The sequence below is a fragment of the Augochlora pura genome, chromosome 7 (genome assembly GCF_028453695.1).
Source record: "Augochlora pura isolate Apur16 chromosome 7, APUR_v2.2.1, whole genome shotgun sequence".
NCBI classification, from domain to species: domain Eukaryota; kingdom Metazoa; phylum Arthropoda; class Insecta; order Hymenoptera; family Halictidae; genus Augochlora; species Augochlora pura.
The window spans coordinates 21885050-21910533 of record NC_135778.1 but is presented as its reverse complement, the minus strand read 5'-3'; the positions used below and the strand labels follow the sequence as shown (position 1 = coordinate 21910533).

The 25484-nt window shown below is 34.3% G+C and overlaps 1 protein-coding gene across 3 annotated transcripts in view; it reads left to right on the top strand.

Moving 5' to 3' along the window:
• Positions 1 to 25484, top strand: part of Sm (heterogeneous nuclear ribonucleoprotein L) — a 422062-nt gene that overhangs the window by 378735 nt on the left and 17843 nt on the right. For 2 of the 3 annotated variants that reach the window (XM_078187713.1, XM_078187715.1), the window contains 2 exons: positions 19917 to 19967; positions 23759 to 23851. In XM_078187713.1, the coding sequence (XP_078043839.1) occupies positions 19917 to 19967; positions 23759 to 23851 (144 nt within the window). The remainder of the gene's footprint in view (positions 1 to 19916; positions 19968 to 23758; positions 23852 to 25484) is intronic. The other variant, XM_078187714.1, reaches the window with a different exon arrangement.

The following is a 25484-nucleotide window of genomic DNA, read 5'->3' as shown; positions in this document are numbered from 1 at the left end:
AATAATATATCAAATTGTAGACAATTTTTAGGAATGCTGCAAAAATGAGAAAAATGTATTTTAATGAAAAAATAAATTTTATAATTCTCCGGTTATGTTAATATATTTTATTCCGGCTACTCACTCTTGCTATAAATAGACCACGAATGTATTCGTTTACCTTTTAAAACGCAATAACTTTCTTAAAACTGGACTAAATGACTTGAATTCTTTTCAAATAATAGAAGAACTAGTCTACCAGACAATAGCTAAATGATTTCTTTTTTATGAAATGTCGATAACTTATATGAGCCGTTTATTTTGAAAGTGGCCTAACTCCATTTATCTTCAAATCGAGATATTTAAGGATTTGTGTTTCAATGGATTTAAAAATATACGTATAGCATGCATACTAATGAGTCATACTATTTAAGTGTATCTAAGGGTGTTCAATTTATAGTTTCTATTCAAATAGTGGCAATTATTAAGTGAATAATATGCGTTTTCTTATCAAGAATGGAGTTAGGCCACTTTCAAAATTAACATCCAGATTCGTTATAAAATTTGAAAGTGCCCAAGTCCATTCAACATAATTTAAGATGCTTCAAATTTAACAAAAACAATACTTAATTTATTTTACATATCTTTAAAACACTTCGGAAACTTAATTTTATGCGATTCAAAACATTTTTTAATTACTTAACGTACAAAACATAAAAGACATAAATTTATTACAAAACAATTGACTACTCGTCTACATTTTGGGTGTGTGAAAGGGATTTGAAGAAATCATGATGTTCCGATGGTCAATTATATCGTAATAGGTCAATTATATCCTTGAATTTTGCTGTTGGAATTTGTCTGATATTTGTATACAGTGGTGTCAATACAATATTTTCGAACTTTCTTGATCTAGCCTGACGTGGTATTCTCGTGGTTTTCTCATTCATTGATGTCTTAAAGAAAATTTTATACGGTTTATTTCTAACAAAACGCATCCAACATATTGTTAAAAAACCAGTTTATTGATTCTCCATCAGAATTGTTTACCCTTTTAAAAATTGCGTCTTCTAATAATTTGTTGATAAAATCTTGTCTCATTTCAATTACAATAAAGTTATTACCTTTCAGACATTTTTTAATAATCTTGTAATAATCTTGGGGAACGAACAGTAAATTATTCTTTTTTTAATGACATTTCTACCACGCCAAAATCTCTATCATTTGGTAAAAAGGAATGTCCTCATATTAAAAATTTGTGATCTATGATTTCCACATTATTTTCCAAAGTTCGGACAAAAATAAAAAAGAAAAGTTTGGAAGACGAATATTGTTCTATTATTCTGTTTCTTTTTCGATTTTTTTAAAAATCATTAGTTACTATTTCTTTTTCACTATTTGAACTAAATGGTCTTGTTCTGTTCTTCCCCATGGGTGAAATAATTTCTAAAATTTAATATTGAATCTTAAGTTTTATATTAATTAAACGTACTGGTTATTCAACTAACTCAATTGTCCAAAAACTGAGGTTAACTTGTTAAATACTAATTACTTAAAATAGCCTTCATCACTGCCTTCAGACATTATCAATAGTAAATATATTACCTTGATTTAAGTATAAATGGAGTTAGGCCACTTTCAAACTACACGGTTCAATTATTGAACTAACCCTGAAAACTTATGTGTCAAGAATAATCGTATTTGCTCGGAATATAAGCAACCTGAAATGCTTTACTGATAGATAACATGAAGTTGTACATGTAACCATGGCAACAGAAAAAAATTGACAAATGGAGTTAAGCCACTTTCACAATAAACGGCTCATATGCTTATTGAAAAGCTCATAAGAATCGGTTGACGGTGTTATGAGCTTACGATCAATTAACAATTAATGAGCTACAAAGAAATAATTTATGACCTACTAAATTTTACTTCTAAAGAAATTATTGGCCTATTTATAAAGAAAGATGTCCAACTGTTTTAGTCAGTATGTATTGCAATACATCGCATGGAATCATTCCGAGAATGAAACATTCGAAAACCGCGGAAGAGTCTTCGGTGTGTAATCTGGATTATTGATCGTAATAGCAGTCGTATCGAAATATTCGAGTGGGCGCAAGGAACGTTTTCCGTATAGTATCAGACCTGTTGCTCTCTTTCACCGGCGGCTAAAAATTGCGTACAGCCGACGCGCGCAACGCGTGTAGCGAGACGCTGAAAACCGTGGCAACGATCCATGCGAACCGACTAATTTTACGGTTATCGTGACCATTCCCACTGGATTCTGAATGCTCTTTTGAAGGTACGTCATGGTGCAGTTACGAAAACTAGATTCCGCATCGGAACCTTGGCCGACCATGAATGAACAATTATGAATGCAATAAATTCGAAGGTGGTGAATCGTTAACACTATCTTTACGGTACTCATTGAAATGACGAGTACGATTAAATTAAAATTGTTTAATTAGCGTTTAGTGAGATTGCAAATATATATCTCTGAAGAATTTAATCGACAAGTTCTGTTTCCCCGAGCATATATTACGTTTACCGGAATATTCTATCTGTTCTTAAAAATGAAGAAAACAATAAATTTTGTATTCGCCTAATATTTATATAAAACTGTAAGTTATGCCCTGTTACCAGTGTGATGGCGATTTATGAATATCGTTTTTGGGAAATATATGTTGCAAATAAAATGACATTAGCGGACGTAATTTTTCTGGTAGACTTAATATATTATGATAACAACTGCTAAAAGTTTGAAGAAATATATTTTTGCTAATTGTATCAAGTTTTTTAAATTGTTGTTTTTAATGCTGCGTAAACTGGTGCTCAGGAGCATCCAGCATTTCGAACACCATCAATCTTCGACTACTTAAGCATAGGATGACTAATGTTTTAGTGGTTGGGCGAAATCCGAAGCCGTGTCATATTTTATCCAAAACAAGCTCTTTTATATATAAAAAAAATCAAGTTTTCGCAAATTTATAGTACAATTAAGTTACATGTTGTTAGTCGCTTTTCTTTTAAAACACGACATTCTATTGTAGTGAATGAGTGAAAATAAAGATAACACGACAATTTTATCTTAAACATAACTACTTATTTACTTTACACAAAGCTTTCGAAAATGGCTTCTCTTCTTGCTGATTTAATAAATATTAACACGTAAACAATTCTTCTTAATTCTTAATAAAAGAATTCTTAATTTCTCTGTTAGGCAACTTTTATTTCTTGAATTTCTGCGTTTATAAAAAGTTAGTTGGCTACAATTTAAAATAGTAGAACGATTTAAAAAATTGAAAAATGTCAATGTACTATTTTTTATTCACAAAAATAATTAAGAAATAAGTAAACTTGCTGTTTAGTTTCTAATTCTTGCAGTTAACGTGCAATTCATATTCGGTGTAATTTGATGTCTCTTTTTCTTATTTTTAAAGTTGCACCAACCCGAGAGTCATTAACAACCATACAGTTATAATACCTACTTATCATACAGTAATTTGATTCTATATTTGTCCAAATATACCAATGGACTTAAAAAATTCTAATAGTTTATCATATAAGTTGGTGTTGTTTAACACTTTACCGACCGGTTATTGGGACGTACAAATTTAGCTCAATGTTAAATTTTCGTTTTTATTTTCATTTTATTTATTTTATTATTCGCGAAAGATATTTAATATTTAAAAAATTATATAATAATAGCGAAGCTTACGGTAGTACAATTTAACACATTGATCTCAATAACAGACATAAAAAATGATTGGTTTCTATAATAACCAATTCACAGGCTACCGGTTGAGGGAAAAAGCCGATTAATAGGTTACCGGTCGGTAAAGTGTTAAGATTCCTTTGATAGTGTTGTTGTTTGCCAGATGGCGACGTTTTCCACTGCAAAACACTTGACAGGTTCGTAACAATATAATAATGTGATCGATCATTAATTGAATGGTAAACTCTGTATACTGAAGTAATAGGGCACTGGAATATGGAAATTAATTTGTCTTTGACAAGGTATTGTACGTTGAATAACTGTGTAACAATTAATTACGTAATCGAAATAATGTGGCGGACATTTCGAAATAGCATTACTGCATAGGTATAATATGTCAATGGGAGATGTGCGATATTAATGGTTTCCGTCGATAAACAATTATCTCGAGTGTGAAATATACAATGTAATAAATGTAGATCTTTCGTAGTTAATATTTCGTATTAATGTGAGCTAACACTTTTGAATTACCGACAAGCATATAATGAAAATGAGTAATTAATGAAGTACCAAAATGTGAGAAATATTAAGTTGTTCCATAAGTTCCTTCCGCGCCACGATATGAGAGACTTTAAGTGGCCGTATTTATATAAATATGCAGGCTTATCTCTTAGCCGTTTATGGCATCCGTTTCAGTCGTCCCAGAGCTCTTTCAAAGTACGTTTCGTTGGTGACAAAGTCTCTTTTCAAATTTTTTCTTCACCGTTCAATATGGAGAGTCAAAAGAAGCACTTGCGGCATGTTATGCTTCATTGCTTTAAAAAAGGCAATAGTGCAAAAGACACTGCCGACGAGATTTGCACCGTTTACGGGAGTGGTACTACGACTATTAGGGCCATCGGCAATTGGTTTAAAAAATGTAGAGCTGACAATTTCGAGTTGAATGATGAAAACCGCAGCGACTGCCCTGCAACGACGGATACGGACATTATCAAGACTGTGCTCACTGAAAATCCGCGATATAGTGTGTGTGAGATCGTGGATGCCATTGATATTCCCAAGACAACATATTCCCAAGGTACATAATCATTTAATCAAGATGGAATATGCGCATCGATATGAAGTTTGGGTTCTACACCTATTGACGGAGACCGGTCTTATGAATCGCGTCTCTACGTGCGATTTGCTTCTCCAGCGACATGAAAGGGATCATTTCTTAAAGAGGCTTGTCACTGGAAACGAGACTTGGATTTTATGCCAAAATATGCATCGAAAACGAACTTGGTCTAAGGAAAATACACCTTCAACTGTTGCGAAGCCTGGACTTCATCCGAAGAAGGTTCTTTTATGCATTTGGTGGAACTGGCAAGGTGTAGTGTACTACGAGCCCCTTCTTCAACGTGATACAACCAATGCTGACAAATATTGCAATCAACTGGATGAATTAAAAAACCGCCATAGCAGAAAAATGGCCAGAATTGGCGAACCGACGGGGCGTCGTTTTCCATCACGACAACGCAAGACCGCATGTTGCGTTGGCCGTAATGCAAAAATTATTAGTTTGATTGGGACGTTCTACCTCATCCTCCTAGCTCCCCAGACCTTGCTCCATCCGATTATCACCTGTTCCTCTCCTTAAAAAATTCTTTCCGTAGTAAATCTTTCAAATCCATAAGCGAAATAGAAACGCACCTAAATGATTATTTTGCAAATAAGCTTCAAGAGTTTTGGAAAGAGGGCATAATGAGACTTGCTGAGATATAACATGATAAATCCACCTTAACCAACAAATATGGTGTATTCATTTCGCATCAAAAAAAGGGAAGAAACTTACGGGACACGCTAATAGCTACAAAGGCACGTCTGCATCATAAATCCACTCGCCTTAGAATTCTGAACATATTGATTACAACAGTTATGATGATTGACGAAATCAAAGAGAGCCTTAGGAATAGATTAACCAACGGCAACATTGCTGCGTAGGTTGCCGTGTTATATCTTAACGTCTAGAAATACCAAGCGATTAGCGTTGCGTGTGCAACGAGAAATACTGAAACGCGGAACGAGTGTCGCGTCTTTTTGTTTCCTTTTCGAATCAGGCTGGAGTGGCCCTTCTTCGGCCGTTTTACGAAGGACGCGTTGCCGGGAACGAATGATGACAAGGTCCCTTGCTGTATCGACCTACACCCACACCTACACCGTCGCCACGCAGGCTACCGCTGCGCAACCCCATAAAATGCCGCTGCAACCGAGAGGGAAACACGCGTCGACGATTGGCTTCCTGTTTCATCGCCGCTACAGAATCAGAACCAGAACCAGAACTAAAACCGGAACCAGAACCAAAACCATAACTAGAACCATAAACGCGAGCTCTAAGTGGATTGGATAATCAGGAACAATCGGACGCACACGACTATTAATTGCACTAATAACTAGCCTCGTCGATTAACCCGTCGTTTAATTAATCGCGATACTGATGTACATTGTGTAATTTCTGCGTGCGGAGTTCTGAGCGTCTCTGAAGCAGAATGATCATATTTATTTCGGTGCGTGGAGCAAATAACCGATATTATCGATCGCGTGTTCTAAAAAAATTGATTTAGCCTTTGAGGCACACGGCGTAACAACGTAACGAAGTTGTTTTAAAATCAAAGAACTTTAGATAGATAAAGCGATGATTTTTTAACGTTAGACCCGAAATGTTACAGCCTAAGAAGCTTAACCTTGAAAATCTATGTTAAACTTGAAATATTCTCACGAAATTGTAGTTTATCAATTAGAATGACAGTTGGATTTTGTTTTTAATAAAATTAGCATATCGTTTGAATGAAAAGATATTGATTTCGTTGGTTTCTTCACTGGAGATGACTTTTTTCAGTCAAGCCTATTAATATATTTCCAGGAAATAAAGCGTTAATGTTGTCATTATAGATTCAATAAAGAAAGGGGCCAATCCTAATGCTACATCGCGAAACGTGCAATATGTTATATAATATGATAACACAATAACAATATGTAATATAATAACAAGAAACATAACTTTGATGTTTCAAGCACAATATAAGCACAAAATATGAAATCTCGACAGTACGTTCACCCTCGTCAAGAAAATTTCTTGATCGATTCATCGTCACAACTAATCCGTCGTTTGATCGTTTTCCATTAAGCCCTCCGCTAATGTAGCCGTCGTAGCTCACTCTGGCGTATGATAACAGAATTTCGTTAACCTATCCGAGGAGAGCCATCGGTTCTAATATCCGATTTTAATAATCTTCGAAGGGGCTGCGTAGGGCAATTTATAAAGTTACGGGTCACATTATGGGTGGTAATGGATCGTTAGCTTCACGGGGTTGACGCAAGTTTCTGGCGAACCACCTCTTTGTCTTGACACGGTTAAAAGAACAATAAGAAAAATCTGATGATCTTTTGTTATTTATCGCTAGCCTTTTTTGCACTTCGATACCATAAACAGCTGCAGTGAAATGTCTAAAGAAGTGAGTTGTCTTGAGAAATGTCTAAAATGAAGATGGATCATTAATCAAAATAAATTATTCAAATAAAGTAATTAGTTAAAAATGTTTCGTCCAAAGTAATTACTTTTGTTTGACGCTTGAAACAAAAGTACTTTGATTAGTTATAATTAGATATTAATTCTTCGTTGCCATAACCGAGGAATCACTGCATATTAGCCATGATTAATGGTAATTAAAAAACTAGAGTATGCTTATGAAGGTGAATTCGAACTTGTTTCTTTAATATTGAATTATATAATGCAGTAAAGTAAAAAATTATTAATGACCAATAACTAATCTAATCAACTTTTCTTAATTGACGACTTACTGAGTCAGTCATGATATTATCGGATAATTATTAGTCATTATGAAACGTTAACAAAGAAATGTTATTATTATTTGCATTGTACGAAGGTTGGATAATTATTAAGTTAAATAATATATAATAATATTTGTTTGTTAATATTTAAAATTGCTCTCACTGTATTATATTATCACAAATAAAGAAATAACCTCTTCCAGAGTGTGTTAGATCATAAAAATAAGATTTCAACATTTGTTCGATCATTTTTATTTCTTTATAATTATTTCCTCTAAATTAAAACATTACAAATAAGTTAGTAGGAACATTTCATGCACGTTAAACGAGTAGAATCTTTTTAGCTATCGGAATCGGGCAAATACCTCACTGTGCGACGTCGAAATGACAAATTAGGCTAAGTTAAGCGCTTGAACGGCCATTAAACTGAAAAGTCCATAATAGTTGATTTCATTCGTACCTGAGCCAATCCAATTTCAATCTCAATTCTAATGAAAATCACGTTGTCTTTGAACTATAAGGAACTACTGTAATTCAAATCCCCGCTTCCCTATAATGAATCTAAAAGTAAAAGTAGACGCAGGAACGCCCGGCAGGAATGATTACCATTTGAAATTTCTCGAGAAGCCGTGGACGTTTTTCCGTTGAATTATCGATCTAACGTGAGCGTAAACTCGGGCACGGTTTTACGAGAGCTTTACCTCAATTTATCGACTCGCTCGACGACGGCGGTCTATTGTTCACCGTTCCATTCGCGGAATGAACGTGTCCAGAAATTAAGAGAGGTGTGCTGTATTTCAGACACAACAGGAAACCGGTCGCCGGTTCTTTCTCCAATCTCGAGAAACTGTAGAGGGTCGATCGCGGAACGTTTGTCAGCTGGACGGGGATACCCGAACTGGCAATCTCCATAGTCCTCCGCGAGACCTGCCCACGAGTGCCAATATCCAGTCCCGCGGACCTGCAATAGCCACTCTATGACCCGAATCAACTATTTTCATCGCTGTTAAATTCCCTCCGGTGTTTCTGTACCTCCGTTATTAAAATGCGGCCGGCTTCGATATTCCACAGCGGACCGGACAATTTTATTCGTTCGCTAACAATTTTTCGGTCGCCATTTACACGATTGCATTGGCCAGCACCGAAACAATCAGATCCGCCAAGACCACCAATTTCAGATATTCTCAATTAGAATGAGCGAGGACGTCACTGTCGGAGCTCGTTGTTATCAACGTGACTATCCAACTATCTATTTTTATTGATTCGCTTGATTTTGCTTTTGTTAACTATGGAGAAGTCGTTTCAAATGTAAAGTCTTGATAATATACAATTTGATATGTATATGTATACGTTTATAACTGTAAGGTGGCATTTATTGAGATATTATTATGTCAGAGTTAGAATTTTGTTTTATTAACTCCTAAATACTCTACAATTTGACCAAGTTGGACATTAGGTAGATTGTGTTAGCATAGGTGAAAGTGTAGCACGTAGATGTTTTCTCAATAGAAGATATCTTTAGCAGAATCACAGCTTAACCCTTTGCACTCGATTGGTGACTCTGAAGCACCGCTATAATTATTTTGTCACCTTCAAAAATCATTTTTATAGCAACAGTTTAATTTTAGAAAAATTGTTAAACACGAAATTTGTTGGTATGATGAATCACAAGAGTTAATTTGGTATATATAAAATACACTGCGTCACTTAAGATGGAAATACTATACACCAGAAAAATTATTTCAGATTTACAGTTAAAATGGCTCCAAGTGCAAAGGGTTAATTTGTGAGGAGGAGATCTTGAGGGTGTTTCCTTCGTAGTCTTCTAAGTAGGCTGGCACGATAGAGCTTTTCTGCAGCTTCACTTGGCTGGTTTCTAGCCTGGCTTTGTATTTGTTTGATAGTCGGTTTATTTCCGCTTCGACGGAGTTGATTTGGAGGTCTTTGCGTATTTGTTCGTTTCTAATATACCATGGTGCGTTGACAATGGTTCTTCAAATAATGGATTGAAGTGCTTCAAGTTTCACTATGTGGCTTTTGGCGGCTGTTCCCCATAGTTCTATTGCGTAAGTCCATATAGGTTTGATTATTGCCTTGTAAATTAGTAATTTGTTATTTCTGTTTAATTTAGAGTTTCTGCTTGTAAGCCAGTACATGTTGCGCCTCTTCGTTCGAATTTGTTCAATTTTGTTTTTTATGTGGAGCTTCCAAGTTAATTTAGCGTCAAGGTGTACGCCAGAGTTGGAATTAGACGTAAACCTACACCACATAACTTTATTAAGTTTTATATTTCGTGTAAAAATATCTCTCGTTATTAGAAGTAAAATTCTCTGATAAAAACAGCTAATGTTTGTTCTTTAATATACAATAATAAAATAGATAAAAGACTAGACGGGCATGAAATTTTCAATAAACAAAGGCTAAAAAACAAAATTTTGGAAGTTTGGAATAGTGTTGAACCAAATATCACATTAATTTTTTATTTTTGTTATTAGTTAATCAATTGTGTTATAATTTGGTATTAATAAACTTTAGACATGAGTTCATTCATAATAGAACGTTTACTGCAAAATCTTACACGCGTCCCTTGATTTCAACAAATTTCTCTTACAAGCAATTAGGGTACGAATACATATGGGACTGACTGTAATTATGCGTAGCAACAGGCCGACATCCAACAGAAATTGAGGTATCAGTATTGATCAATTTGGATTCGGTTGAAGGGTTTCTACCGATTTATCCGTTGATTTTGATACAACTATGACGAGCGTCCTAATTTTCTAGCTTCCCGGCTTCTTTCGACATGGATGGATTGTGTTTGGAATAGTTTGTGCCTGACGTCACGAAGCCGATTATTTGCTTCACTGTAATAGTTTATTTTTCGGATGGATAATGGTACTCGCGTCGGTTCGTTCTTGAAATTGCTAGGCTTTGTAATTTATTCTATCGTGCCTTGGCAGCCGATGCCAGATTCAGAGCATTTGTTACTCACCCCGTCCTTCTTTCCTTCCTCCTTCGTTTTGTCATCGTGCTTTTAGCGTTTCGCCTGCCATGAGAATACATCGTGATTCTTCCATAGAAAAATGGAGATTTCGTCAAGACTTGAAGAACGCTCGGTGTATTTTTGAAACCCAAATCCTACGATAGAAATGTTATGCTACTCGAGATCCTTTTGCGGCTGTGCCGCATCGACGAGAAGGGACGAGGATTTCGCTGGGGAAATAGAAATAAGAAGGCTGGAGTAGCAGTGTTACATCGATCAACATACGTTGTTTCGCCGTTGTAGTTTGGAATTTACATCCCGGCGTAGTAACACACGCGGGAAAAGGTTACCAGCGTCCTGTGAAAAATAGCTCGAAGTAGAAAACCTGCTCTCACCTTGAGAGCAATAAAATCAGTTACAGTATGTAACAGCCATATTTTTCTAAGATCAAGCGAAAATGATCTTCACGATATTGAAATGTTTTAAACCTTCTACAGTGATCATAGAAACATACATTAATGGTACTCGAGTTTTATAGAGTCAATAAAGAAAACACGCGTATATTTTTGGGAACGGCTTTACGAGACCACGAAGTTAAGACAGACAAAGTCGATCGAATTGACTGCAATAAAATAGGAATTAAATAAGTTATGTATGCCTTATACGCGGTCTGGTTCCTATACATAGACACGGAACAGAATAGAAGCATTAAATGATCCGTCATATTAGATGGCTTCGAAGTAATCCTTCAATACAATGACTAAGCTGCGGATTTTAGTCATTTATGGTAAAATTGAATGCATGCAATTTAAAGCAGGAGGACAGTTTGGATGGCTAAAGAGTATCGGCATACTATTTTCAACCAGGCAAAATGATTAAAGCGAATGATTAAGCAAAATGATTACTTGGAACATCGAAATAAAAAGAGCAGTGTTTGTAATAATATTAAATGCATTCGTGTAATTTTGTGTATGTATTTTTATTATTAATTTTGTCGAATGACGCTTCGGTATATTTTCGCCCTATATTTCAAAGTATTTAAATCTTTTTTTTTAATCCTCCGTTTTTATCACAAGAAACTGTTTTTTTAATCTTCCGTTACAGGTTTCCTTTAGTTGAAAACGTTTATCTCCTATGTCTATTAACAAAAGTAAAGTTGCACGATTATTTCTGCTTTGACGAATTTTTAGGGTATATATATACATACATGGGTATATATATGTATACATGAAATATTATTAAAAATATAGCTGATTCATTTCGATGTATCAAGTATGCAAATACTTTTGTCCGTTACTGAAGTTCTTAATTTTTTGGAAACGGGACAGACAATTTTTGTTTTGCATAAAGATCCGCAATATAATAATGTCGCTCCATTAACTGCAGCTGTGTCTAGATCCTATGAGACAACCTCATCGTATTGTTACTAAATTGTGGGCCTTTATGCAAAATAAAGATTGTCTGCACCAATAGTAAGGAATAGGATGAAAATACAACTTTTATGTTTACTTAAACAATCTTAAGAAATAGAAAATACGTTGTTAATGTCCTCAAATTAATTTAGCCTTTTCACAGTTTGAAATTCGATTTTCTCATTTTATGAGATTATTAGAATAAATAAATACAATAGTTGAGCGAATAATTTGCGACTGGTTAAAAATCTGACATTTCGTGTGACATGGCCTGATGTACCCCAGGAAGAAAGTGTCTAAACTGGCCTGGAATCTGAGCATCTCTGCCGGCTTTTTCGTGCTTTTCAAGCAACGGAGGTGAGGAATATTCGAGGGGCAAAAGTTGGCACCCACGCGAGTTTTTACCCAGATGCCGCCAACACGCTCTTTCGTAGACGACCAAACACCTAGTTCAAGAACAATGGCAGCGTCTTTGGGGTCTTTTTCAAGTTATGGCAGATGTTTGTCTCCGCGGACCATGAGGAATATCTAGATTCAGCAATGAGCGTTAAGTGAATAAACTTGTTTACCCCTTTAGCGCCTGAGATAGGGACCGTGAGAACCGCGGAGAAAATAACTGTTCTTTTTTTTAACCTTTGTTCTTTGTGTCAATTTGACACAGTTTCCGCGAATACCGAGGAAACGCTCTGTTCTACAGATCGTCAAAAGCTTCTCTCGCCTCACCTTAGATCTGCATTCTCGGTGAATAAATTTACAAAGTTAATTATTCATTTTATTAATTATCAATTTTTATCCATTCTGTCAATTTTACACAAAAACCGTGCTCACTTTCATCGATGTTGCACATTGGTACAACAGTCTTATTACTAAACTGCAGATCTTCTGCGCTTACGACAAAAAACAAGTGGATCAAATGCAAAACAGTAAAGACATTTAAATAATTTACAAATATTTTCACATTACCATTAACTCGTGAATTTGTTAAAGTTATTCAAACGGGAAAGACATTTTCATTTGTCTTTCATTTCATACGATGAACTCGGACAATATAAATTTCGCATGAAAAACCGTGGTCTAGCTATCGCAAGCGTAAGAGGCTCTTGCGCGACACATAAACATGCAAACGAGAAATGGAATTTCTGGAATGTCGATCGCGTAACACCGAACAAATTGATTCTCTCCGGCGCGGCGGTGCGTTGGGAGGTTCATAAAAATCAGCTTATTTATCTCTCGTTCGAACGTCGGCGTCGATAAACGCGTCGAATGATCCGAAAAAAAGGCAATTACGCGAAAGAAACGTGCTCGGCACGGTATCGACACGCATGAAAATTTACATTCGGTAAAAAGCACCCGGAGGAAATGTTCCGAATCATTCGAAACAGTTCGAAAAATGGCTGGCAAAAAATGAGGGGTTTTTCTGCCGCGGGAGCAATGAAATCAACGGCGATAGAGCCCGGAGCCCCGGCCGGTCTCTCCCGAATGAAGATGCATCGGCCTCGGCGGACTGCACCGATGCGTCGAGTGTCGGCACACGATACCGAATATTCGAAATCAATACAGGTTACAGCAACCTGGCCAACATCACTGACGTCCGTGCACTAACACGAGCAGAAGCTCGCGTCCCGTCCCATCCCATTGCTTCGCATCCACATCCCCATCCCCATCCCCATAGCTATCCCGTTCCACATCGACGTAGCCAGCCGTGTACGTAATGCGGTTTAATATAGACCGATTGTATACGGCGTCGGTTTCGGCGGAGAGAGACCGGCGCGGGGAGATTCTATCTCACAGCGACAGCCCATACCCGGTCGAAGGAAAACATCTGACAGGCCACATGCGCGAGTCGAGTGTCGTGAGACCAAGTGCACCGGAAGCTGCCTCGGACGCGGTTGGTGGGCTTCTTTCGATTACAGAAACCGTCCGTGTTAGGACTAGACTTTAGAATATGTTTACGATGTCGACTTAAGGTAACAGTATCTATTATGAAACGTTTTTCAGGGGGTGGAAGACTGTCATTGATTCTATTATAAACCAAATGTTTTATTACTGTCGAATATTTCTATTATTATTTCTTTAACACGTTCGTCGCCCAGCGCGAATCGCTCGAGTTTCTTACCGGGTCCAAATTCGGTAATTCAAACGCATAGGATAACGTTATATTTTATACATTAAATAGAAATTAATGTATAACAAATATAATAGTGTACGAATTTTTAGTATTTCTATTTTGTATATTTCGCATTTGTCAGTGCTTATTCCATTAAATTTCTGTGCTACAAATGGGATTTTCATCAATTAAATAAATAAAATCGTGAATAAGAAGAGCGTCACCCATATTTGGGTGACGGGGACCCCACGGAAGCATACCTGTCACCCAGATATGGGTGACACGGCGACGAACGTGCTAATATGGCATAACAAATAATATGAGTAAAATAGTAAAGTACGAGCACGAAAACGTAAATTCTTAAATCAGTGTGCACTGGCACGATTTGTATAAATAACGACTCATAGATAATTATCTATTAATAACGATTTATAAATAACAATTTATAAATAACGATTTATAAATAATGATTTATAAGTAAGAGTCTATAAATAACGATTAATAAATAAAGATTTATAAGGAACAGTCCATAAATAACGATTTACATAACTCGTGGCTGTACAGTCAATACAGTCAGAATTTTCAGTAGAAAAGTGCGACAAATTCGTTCCTCATCTGGCGGTATCTTACAATGGAACTCTGGTAACTTAAACGCGTTGTTTTTGACTAAATTGTGTTTAAACGTGTTCATTAAATCTATCTAAAAACTTACTCATAGCATCTGATAATTACATAACCAAAAGCGTGTAATTCGGTATCCGTGGTACAATGTAACACTTGAAACAATTGTAAAACTCATTATAATATACGATACCACTTCATTCTCACCATATTTAGGTTTAGCTTATTTCAAATTCTTATCTTTTTCTATCTTGTAGCTCTAATTAGTAGAATACGGATCTTTATGCAAAATACAAATTTTCCAAGACGATTCTAATAACAGAAATTAAATAAAAATTAATTGTTTCTTTTAATAATTTTAATACGTCCAAAATGCTACAACAAAATACTCCTGGGTCTACTAATTATCATTAGACCGCATCTTTGTATATTTACGGCCTGCACGGATGTTTTACAAAATCCAAAAGCATTTTTATTCTATAAATCCGTGGCACAACGTAACATTTTAACCAATTGTAAAATTCTTTGTAATATACGATACTACTACATTTTCACATTATTTCGGTTCAGCTTATTTCAAATTCCTATTCTTTCGAGAGACTCCAGTAGCTAAAAAATGTAATAACGGTACGTTTTTGCTATTCAATTGGTACACAATCGTTTAACCCTTTGCACTCGAAGCCATTTTAACTGTAAATGTGAAATAATATTCCTGACTCATAGTATTTCTATTCTATGCAATAAAGTGCACTTTTATGCGTATGAAATTGATTTTTGCGACTCGTAGCAACAGTTTCACTACTCAACAATTTTTCAAATCTACACCTTATTGTTATAAAAATTATTTTGGAACGTAATAGAATAATTTTAGTGGTGCCTCAGAGTCGCCATTCAAGTGCAAAGGGTTATGATTACCTAAAAATTTACAAGGTTAACCCTGTATTTGATCCTATTCCATTAGTAGCGAGCTAACGATGAAAAAGACATTGGCGGCGAGTCCACTGTTTCCTCCCTAGCGACTAGCCAGCGATGGAAGAGACATTTACACGACAAACGAATCCCAGACAACACAATCCTCGGACACGCGTATCCGCTTAGCCCTCGGCTTGTAACAAGTTCGTTCGCTTAACCCTTTGCCGTACCTAACGCTCCAAGGCGCTCGGGGTGGATTTAAACGTCTGCTGCCGGTCTGAATGCTCCAAAGCGTCTGTGCCTGAACGCTGTTTCACTATTCGAATTGATATATTGGAATTTATATTACGTTCCGCGGCTGAAACACTGAGCACTGTTGCTATTATAGTATATATTATCTTAAACAAAAATGTATGAAGAATCAGATAAAAACATCAGTTTAACGATAATTCTTCTAGTTTATTTTTCATAATTTTTTGCTTTGGCTGTACATAACATTAGACTCGAAGTGTCCATTTACAAAAACATGGTCATGTTATTCTAGCAGTACACTTTGGTCTGGGACTTCGGTTTATCCGGCTTAAACTATTTTTAGGTTATGGTAAGATTTGAGGTTATGGTATATTTGGTCGTTGAATTCGTCTCGACGTCGGCTAGAATATTATCAATAGAATATTATCATTTTAAACGTATTAACGTTTAAAAAATTGAGATGATCAGCTATTTTTATAAAAACAGTTTTCTTGCAAGCTTTTACATTCCAGAAAAGTCAATACTGATCGACATTTGTTGGAAACATTCTTTCACTATATTAGATATGAGTGATGTGAACCCAAAATGTAAAATAACGACTAACTTGCACTCGAGATTGATGTGTCCCTGTTGACAATAGTCTAGCTGAATATAAAAATGGTCGCACATTGAACATTTCAAGATTTTTTGCTAAGCTTTTTTAATGTTTAAATTGTCGAAAACCTAACATTCTTACTACATTGGCTAAGCAATCTTTTTGACACGCATAAACGCTTGAAATATATATAATAACTATAATAAATATATATATGTTACTTGTAACAAGTAATTATAATAATTTGTTTTAATTTGAATTTCATATTTTTGCATTTATAACGCTGTATTTAATCATAGAGTTATATTAGGCTGATAATAATCTAGATTTCGAAATTCCAAGAAAGTTGTCAGTACATGGAAAACAAAGTTTTCTTCGAACATAAAAGTGGAAAAATTGAATTTTGATTTAAATTAAATTGGAACGGTAAAAGTTAATCATCGGACACATAGCGCCTCAAATGAACATTTTCGATGATTTCGTAAGCGATGGCTACGACCAGGTTGACGTAGAACATCCTTACCTATCCATCTTGTGAATATATTTTGGGACATGTTATTCCCAGATATGTCAGTCCCTTACTAGATCTAGAACAACTGAAGTTAGAACGCAACAAAGTGTTAGATATATTTTTAATTTATGACGTCTGAACATTTTCAGAATAAAAGAAATCACGCATGGCAATAAGAGTTGATAATATTTTTATTTTATTTTCGTCAAATGGAGTCTCTAAGAGAATGAAAGACAATTGTCTCTTATCGTACTCTTCGTACAATGAGATATGAAAATGCAAATTCGTAATTTAGTAATTACTAAGCTACGGATCTATATGCATAATCAAAATTTTCTGGATCAACTCTGAGCAATAGTAACCAAACAGAAAGTCATTCCTTTCTTCCGTTATTTTAATTATTTTAGACCCACGCACCGAAATTATTTAAAGGGACTAAGTCAAATTGGGACAAGCGTAGAACTTCATAACTTTATCTATTTACCTTCTGTACTAATAACAAGTCTTTATGGAGGTAAAGTGGAATTCCAATAGTCATTTAAGGCGAATTTAAGCTTCGTATTTTGGATGTGTGTTTGTTAATGAATTCATAATGAATGTGAAGGCTGAAGCTGGAATGTTTATACCATTTCACTCGTTAAATACGTTTTCATTGTTAATGAAGTCACGGTTGATTTCATTTCCGGTTTGAGAGGTAGGCTCTATTACATTTACTGTTCACTCTGGTTGTTCATCTTGGCAGAAATCCAGATGAAAACAATATTTACACTTTTCGATCTTTCATCCGAGATGCACCTCCAATGTGCATTCGCCCTTAACAATGCGTTCATCTATAACATTTATATCATACATTCATTCGTGCATTTATTCCTGACATTCACTCATACACTCACTTCCAACATTCATTCAGCAACAATCTTTGGAACAAATAGACTTCTGTGATCAGGCGCTAGTAAAGATCCGGTTAGGTTTCTGTTAATCCATCAGCTATCACAGTTTCCTTGCTAAAACGTGTACCTAAAATGTGTCGCAAAGAAAGGAACAACTATTTCTTCACATTGTATACAGTTTTTTCACGATGATTATTTATATCTTTTATTTGTTCATTTTATTTCGTCTCAGCCCCGAAATATTGAAATCATCTTGACTCTTTTCGCTCGATTAGTGACTCCGAGGTACCACTAAAAATTGTTACATCGCGTTTTGAAATCATTTCTACATTATTAAATTTATTTGTATCTGAAGGACTGCTGAAATTGCAACTGTTGGAAGAATTACAAGAATCAATTTCATATGCGTTAAATAGACTAAATCATATAAAATGACCTCAGGTCAGAAGTTTTAGATTTAGAAATAAAATGGCTACGAGTGGAAAGGAGAAATATTTACGGATATATTTTAATTTTCACTAAAATTACAATTTGAACAGCTGATTGTAATTATATGTTACGCGTGATGAGTATACTTGCCGTAACACAAAATGCCGACCATTTCTGTATGACGAATATGCTCACGAAAATGATTGATAGGTTAAACAGGCGATAGTGAGAGTCAAATTCAACGATTGTTAGCTATAATTGCAAATGAATGTTTCCGCAAGATTGAGATTTCCCAATACTTAGAAACTCGGTGCAATATTTCGAATTCAGTAGGGGAATTTAACCGTTTCTCGGACGAACTCCGCAGGTTCTGCTGTTATCGAAAGTGACATAATCGATCCTGCGGAAAGGACTTGTTGGATTAGATGGGAGACTACGTGAAATAGACTGATGAAACTCCAAGTTCGAGGTTCTCGGTTTTAACGTTCTCACTGCGACGCTAGTGATTTTCTTGCTACTCCAATAGCGAAAGCTAATCCAATTGAAACGAGGGTGAAGCTACCTGCTGATATCTTCCATTCTTACCGAAAGTGTTTTCAACAATTGTGCTGTATTCATTCTTTTAAAATATTTTATAATATAGACGATTTGAAAGATTTATTTATTATTTTTTCGATGTCCTATATTTATGTCAGGATTCAGGGTAAATATTAAGATTTAATGAAAAATTATTGCTTTATCGCGAATGTGTCAATTAGAGCTTATTATACAGGATTTAAATCCAGGTATGTTGGATTAGGAATTTGTTATACAATTATTTATGCTTCTTTTTAAATTTTTAATATTTATATTGGATCGGCAGATTTTAAATATAATTGTATAGATAATTAAAGTGTTGTTTTACTTTGTTTTCTATTATAAATTCATGTGGTTTTCCATTTTTATTTGGGTCTTTTTCGGAAGAGATATTTTAGAATTTTATGGATTTTAGGATTAAAAGACTATTATGAAAACCGACAGTAGATGAAGTGTTCACGTGGTAAATTTTATTGTCACACACCTACGACCATGTTACTTTGCAGACGAACAAAAACTAATTTTGCTTCACATATGTTGTTATTAATCGCTTAAACTACGATTTCTATGAGAACTACGTTTTACGTTTTTGGTATTCGCCTATATTCATTCCTAGATTGTGATAGCTAAACAGAAAATTTTATACATTTATCGTCAACGAAAATCGATTGCAAAACATTTAATGCATTTGATGAGTTTGGAAAACCTATGATAAAATATTCAAATCATCGGCAATATTAGAAAAAAACAGACGTGTATTTAACCCTTGCGTTTTGCAATTAAAACAGACAATTTCTATTTTACATAGAAATCTGGATTTCAGTGATATAACGGAACAAGTTTTGTTTCCATTTTGAAAGAATCGCGAGTACTTATTATAGTCCAAGGGCTTAACGTTATAATAATGTATAACGTGATATACGCAGAATACCAGTTAATTTATAGAAAATATAAACATCACTAACCCCCGCTCGATCGTATCGAAAAAAAAAACGCTAATCTTTACACTTTCCTAAACGATCTCCACTATTTTTCTACGTATCAAATTAATCAAGAGATAAAAATTGTTAAATGTACTTTAAAAAGCTCCTTCTTTATTCTAGTTGTTGTTCCAACTTTAAAGAATATATCAGAAGAAGAAAGTAATATGCCTGGTTAGTATTTTCAAGTTCGTTTAATAATTTATAGATCGCCTACATTTTTCTGTTGTATTTTTCAATGACTTATATATTACGGTCGAACGTATTAATATTTTGATGCATAAACAAGAATACGTAATATAAAAAGCTTTTCGCTCAATATTCGTAGAATAGTTCAGCATTGTAATCGTAGGACAAACTAATATTTCAGTCAAAGTTTGTTTCAAAATGATTATCCAAATAAATATAGTACAGATAAATAAATACAAGAAATAACTATAGCGCAATCGTCAAGAATATATTTATGTACATATACAGTGTAACTCGCGTAAATGAATGATATCACAATTATCTGTACAAGGGATGAGTACTTACATGAAAAGATAAGTCAAAGATTGAAAGCAAAATTTTTTCCTTCCTAACTTTGTTTTTAAGAAAATCGACTTTCCTCCGAAAAACGCGTGAGCTTAATTGTTCCGATTACTTTACCGTTTGTGTAGAAGCGACTTAACCTGTGGACGGTTGAAACGATGGATTTCAAAAGCATAGTTGTGTGAATAATTCGAAACAAACGATTCTACGTAATTTAAAGTTGCAAACCAAGTACCACTAATTTTTTCGATAAAATTTCGATAACTTATCTTTTTATAACTTCTCTTACACTAAATCGAATTATGTAGAAATTAATTTTCCAACTTTTATTTTATCGTAAAATTACGGAGAAATAAATTACAGAATTTAATCATTCAAACCACAGTAAAAATGTCCACTTGATAGTCTCGACTTCGTTCTAATTATTTTAATTTTATCATTAATCAACTGCACAAACAGCTGCTGCAACTAACTGCTATACAAATATATCATTTCAAAAATTTCATTTGAAAAATTACTAATACTTGGTTTCCAGGTAAATGTTATTTACGAGTACTTTTACGTAATGATACGAATACTTTTGTAGACTGTTATTACATACTACGAGGAGTAAAATCAGTATATTTTTGTTATCAGTTAATCAATTTTGTTATAATTTGGTATTAAAAAACTTTATACGTGTGTTCATTCATAATCAAAAGATTATTGCAAAATCTTACATGCGTTCCTTGATTTCAACAAATTTCTCTCATAAGCAATGAGGGTACGAATACTTATGAGACTGACTGTACGTGTTTCGCGAAGGAATTTGACAGCGGAGGGTTAAACTATCTTTTTCCACTACTTGCGGTATACTTGACGACGACCCGATGAAAAAAGTCAGTGATGTAAGCACATTTGTTAAAATCTAATTACTCGGATCGATCAATAACCTCGTTTCTTCTCGGCTGAAGAAAGCTCGAGTCACCCTTAAATGGTTAATGCGATGGTTCGAGTTAACGAACCTATCACATCAACGTAGATCTCCAAATCAGCCTTGATGGAGATAAGAGGAAGCCCCATTGGGCTCCTATATTAGACGTTACGAATTCAAAGTTACCAGTTTCGCTACCCAAGAGACAGTCCTTCGCCATACTAAATAATACTCATCAGCAGTTCTAATTAGAGAATCGGCCTAGACAGGCCTGGATACTTGTATACGAGATAGGCAGTATCCGGTGGTGACATTTTCAATCTCGAGAACTGCTAAACGCTTGACGTCCGTAAAAATGAAACTATGAATCGATTACATTATGAAACTCGTGGATATTAATCGCTATCTTGTAGCTCTAACTAGTAGAATGCCGATCTTCATGCAAAATAAAAATTTTCTAAGACGATTATAATAACATGAATTAAATAAAAATAAATTGTTTCTTTTAATAATTTTAACATGTTCAGAATATTGTAACAGTATTGTTAAATTTCCCTTATGTCTTCATAATTGTTATTTCGAGTAGATGAGCGTGATCTAGTAACTTTGGTCAGCACTGGTTTTTATTGCCATGGAGATGATTTGCGCGCGCATTAATTACTTTTGTTTGTTCCTGCCTTCATTTTGCTTTCCCCGTTTCTTCCCGATCCGGCAGTCGTGCGCGCAACACGTGTTCTTACATCGTTGTTTATATCTTATATTATCTGTATATACATTTACGTTAAATCAGATATATTCGGACCTACTTTCGTAATCACTAAACTCGCGTATTCCACTCAAATCCTGACAATAATTTTATATTTCAGTTAGTCATTTTGCCATGATAGCAAAATTCTCAATAGTCTACTCATTAATTATCACTGTACTGCATCTTTGTATATTTACGGCCTGCACGGATGTTTTACAAAGTCTAAAAGCATTTTTATTTTATGAATCCGCGGTAGTACGTTGTTTTCACAATTTTCCAGATGTCAGAAGAATCTTTTTATTAACTTTACTTTATAAGATGCGAATAATGTAAATGAGAATTTGCATAAAGGACCGACTGGTTATCACAAGATGGTTGGAAACTCGTCGAAACGAGTTAAGGAGATAGTTTGGCGTAAATTACATTTTTTTTATTTAACTGACTTTTTTGCGAACAAACTATAAGACCCTTTACAATGAAACATGTATAATACTTTTTTATAAATATTTGAATAATATTTTAAAATTTTGTTGGCTCAATAAGATTTGAGAATGCTCTTGAACACAGTTAAGTTATGAAATGATCATGGGTACTGAAACAAAAGAAAGTCAACAAGTAAAAGAATTGCGACATCTTGAAATTTGATTATTCGTTTCTCTCTAATTGATTTTTAAATATTGCATAAAAATTTCGGTTATTTCCATCACTGGCTGTAAGGATAAACATGTGTATCTAAATTTTAAGAAGATTTTAAGATATCGTGGACACTGCTTTGAAAAATATAGTTTCGAGAAAAACACGCTTATAATTTTGTATGCCAATGGTCATTCATATTATGAATATTAATACTTGTAGCAACCCGATTTTTCGTCGTGTCTTCTAACCAGCTATAGCTTTCTTTATTTGAACAATTCGGAGATTTTGTAGACACGTTTATGAATCTCAAGAAAATGAAAAGAAATCATTTTATTCGATGATTTACATTAGGATGCTCCTTAGACATTTTTAAACGAAGCAGTCATCTGATTCGAATAGGTTATTTGAATATATACTATACTATACTATACTATACTATACTATACTATACTATACTAACAAACGCCAACGTTGCTGAGAATTCTACTTGAGCGTGAAATATGGTTCAATCTTTCTAGGCTTGTTCGTTCTTGTAGCCATAGTTGCATCATCCTATCTTCACCTTCATGAACGCGCATTAAAACAGACTACGGCGAAGTGGTCGTTTTTTTTAACCTCTTGTCGTACGAATTTCCGATACGTAAGATATTTAAAAAAAAAAACATGCGTACGCAGAGAATTTAATTTAACGCGAGGCGTTATCAGAAAATGAAAATAAAATATCTCCGTTTTTACTGAATATATTTGTAACAGAACAAATTAATAAGCTAATATCAATTACAAGTTGGAACATATTTATTTTAAGTTACAATAAATTTGCGAAAGGAATTCTGAAACAGAATTAAAATAATAAGAAGAATAATAATTAATCGTTACAACTATAATGTCACAATTTTAAATAGAAGAAAAAGCGTAAAAAGGTGTAAATATATTCATGTTTTTTTTAACAGTTGAAGTAAATTTAATATGGTTTTTAAACGTTTATATATGTGTTGTCAGATTGGAGTTTGGTATAAAAAATGTTTGGGGTTAATAAGTTCGACTTGTATTTAGTTTCGCACACACTAACGTATATAGTTTAAGTGGAAGTTTCAATGAACGTACAAAATTAAACGAAACACGTTTGTACTGTTGCAGGATCGGGTGCGCACAAAAATGACGCGACCGGAAATGGAAGGCCAGCTCCCCTTTTGGCAGAACCCAGATACGGTGCGGCGCCCCAGCCATACGGTAAGTTTGCTCTGGGCATCGCCCTCTTCATTCATCCCTTTGATAGTCAAATTAAGCGAACCAATTGGTTTCGTCGATCAATCGCTACCGATTACCACTTTTTTTCGCTAAGTACTTACGAAATCAAGGACTGCTTAATCGCTCGTGGTCGAAGGAGTTGCGAACAATCAATCAATCGGCTTATTAATCGGCCATGCGTGATTTCTCGTACATTCAATAGATTTTATCGATAGCAAGCTCGGCTCCCGCTTTATCTCGATTACTTAACCAGCTAAAATATTTTTCATATTTCTGATGATCAAAAACAAAAATGTTGTGTATGAATGAGAGTTCTATAATAATCGAAAGTTTTGATTTCGACGTTGGTATTTTTTTTTCAAACAGAATATATCACATTTCACAGTTGCGACAATACTGTTCTGACGCAATTGTTTATTTCTAACGCAATTAAATATTATCTTGTAAAACGGAGAATAAAGCAAATAATGTTGATCAATTTTGAAAAATATATTCAAAGCAGTTGTAGACATTTGGGCATCGTGTAAATAGTGTGCACATATATTGGGTATTCGATTTCAACAAATAGGTTGAATACAAAAATCAATCTAATAAATAGTTTCTTTTTATTTTCCACCTGATATATTTGTATCGTGAAGGCATGCGACAATCTATTTTGTCTTTTCTTATCGTTATTGTTTTTACCGAGTTGAATCATATTAATTATCGAATTTCTTGCTTTATCTCCGTATCCTAATGATATGAGGCAGTCAGTCGCAGCGACTAATTTGTCTATTTTGCTTTGTTTGTACCGATGAATCGAGAGTACGCTGCAGTCAAAAGGTTAATTTGTTAATATATTAATTCTTGTCGTTAGTCTAAATAATCATCAAAATGTTAAAAATGACGGATTACTATACTTTATACATTTATGACACAAATAAAGAGGTCAAATATAAAAGGAAGACATTAGCTGAATTTATGAATATAGTTATATATGTTCTCGTCTGACTTGTATCTTTTACAGTTAATTTAGACAATTTTTATTTTGCTTAGATTTGTTATCTATTCCTTAAAAGTCTACTTAAAAAAAATAACTGTGATGTCAAAATTTCGGAAAGAAATTCAATTGCAAAATTATTATAGCCATGTAAATGTTCTCCAAAAATCGTACGCGTTTGTTTGCAACGTTATCATCGAATGTATTGGAAATGTCCAGGACTAGTCGAATGGAAATATAGAAATGATAACTTAATACAAATGAAAGAAACTTAACCGTACTTTTTAAATGTAGAGAGAAATGAACCGTTTATTTTGAAAGTAGCCTAACTCCATTTATCTTCAAATCGAGATATTTAAGGGTTTGGTATCAATGAATTAAAAATATACGTATAGGATACTAATGAGTCATACTGCTTAAGTGTATCTAAGGGTGTTCAATTTATAGTTCCTATTAATATAGTGACAACTATTTAGTGAATAATATGCGTTTTCTTATCGAGAATGGTGTTAGGCCACTGTCAAAATTAACATCCAGATTCATTATAAAATATGAAGGTGCCCAAGTCTATTCAACATAATTTAAGATGCTTCAAATTGAAAGAAACAATACTTAACTTATTTTACATATCTTTAA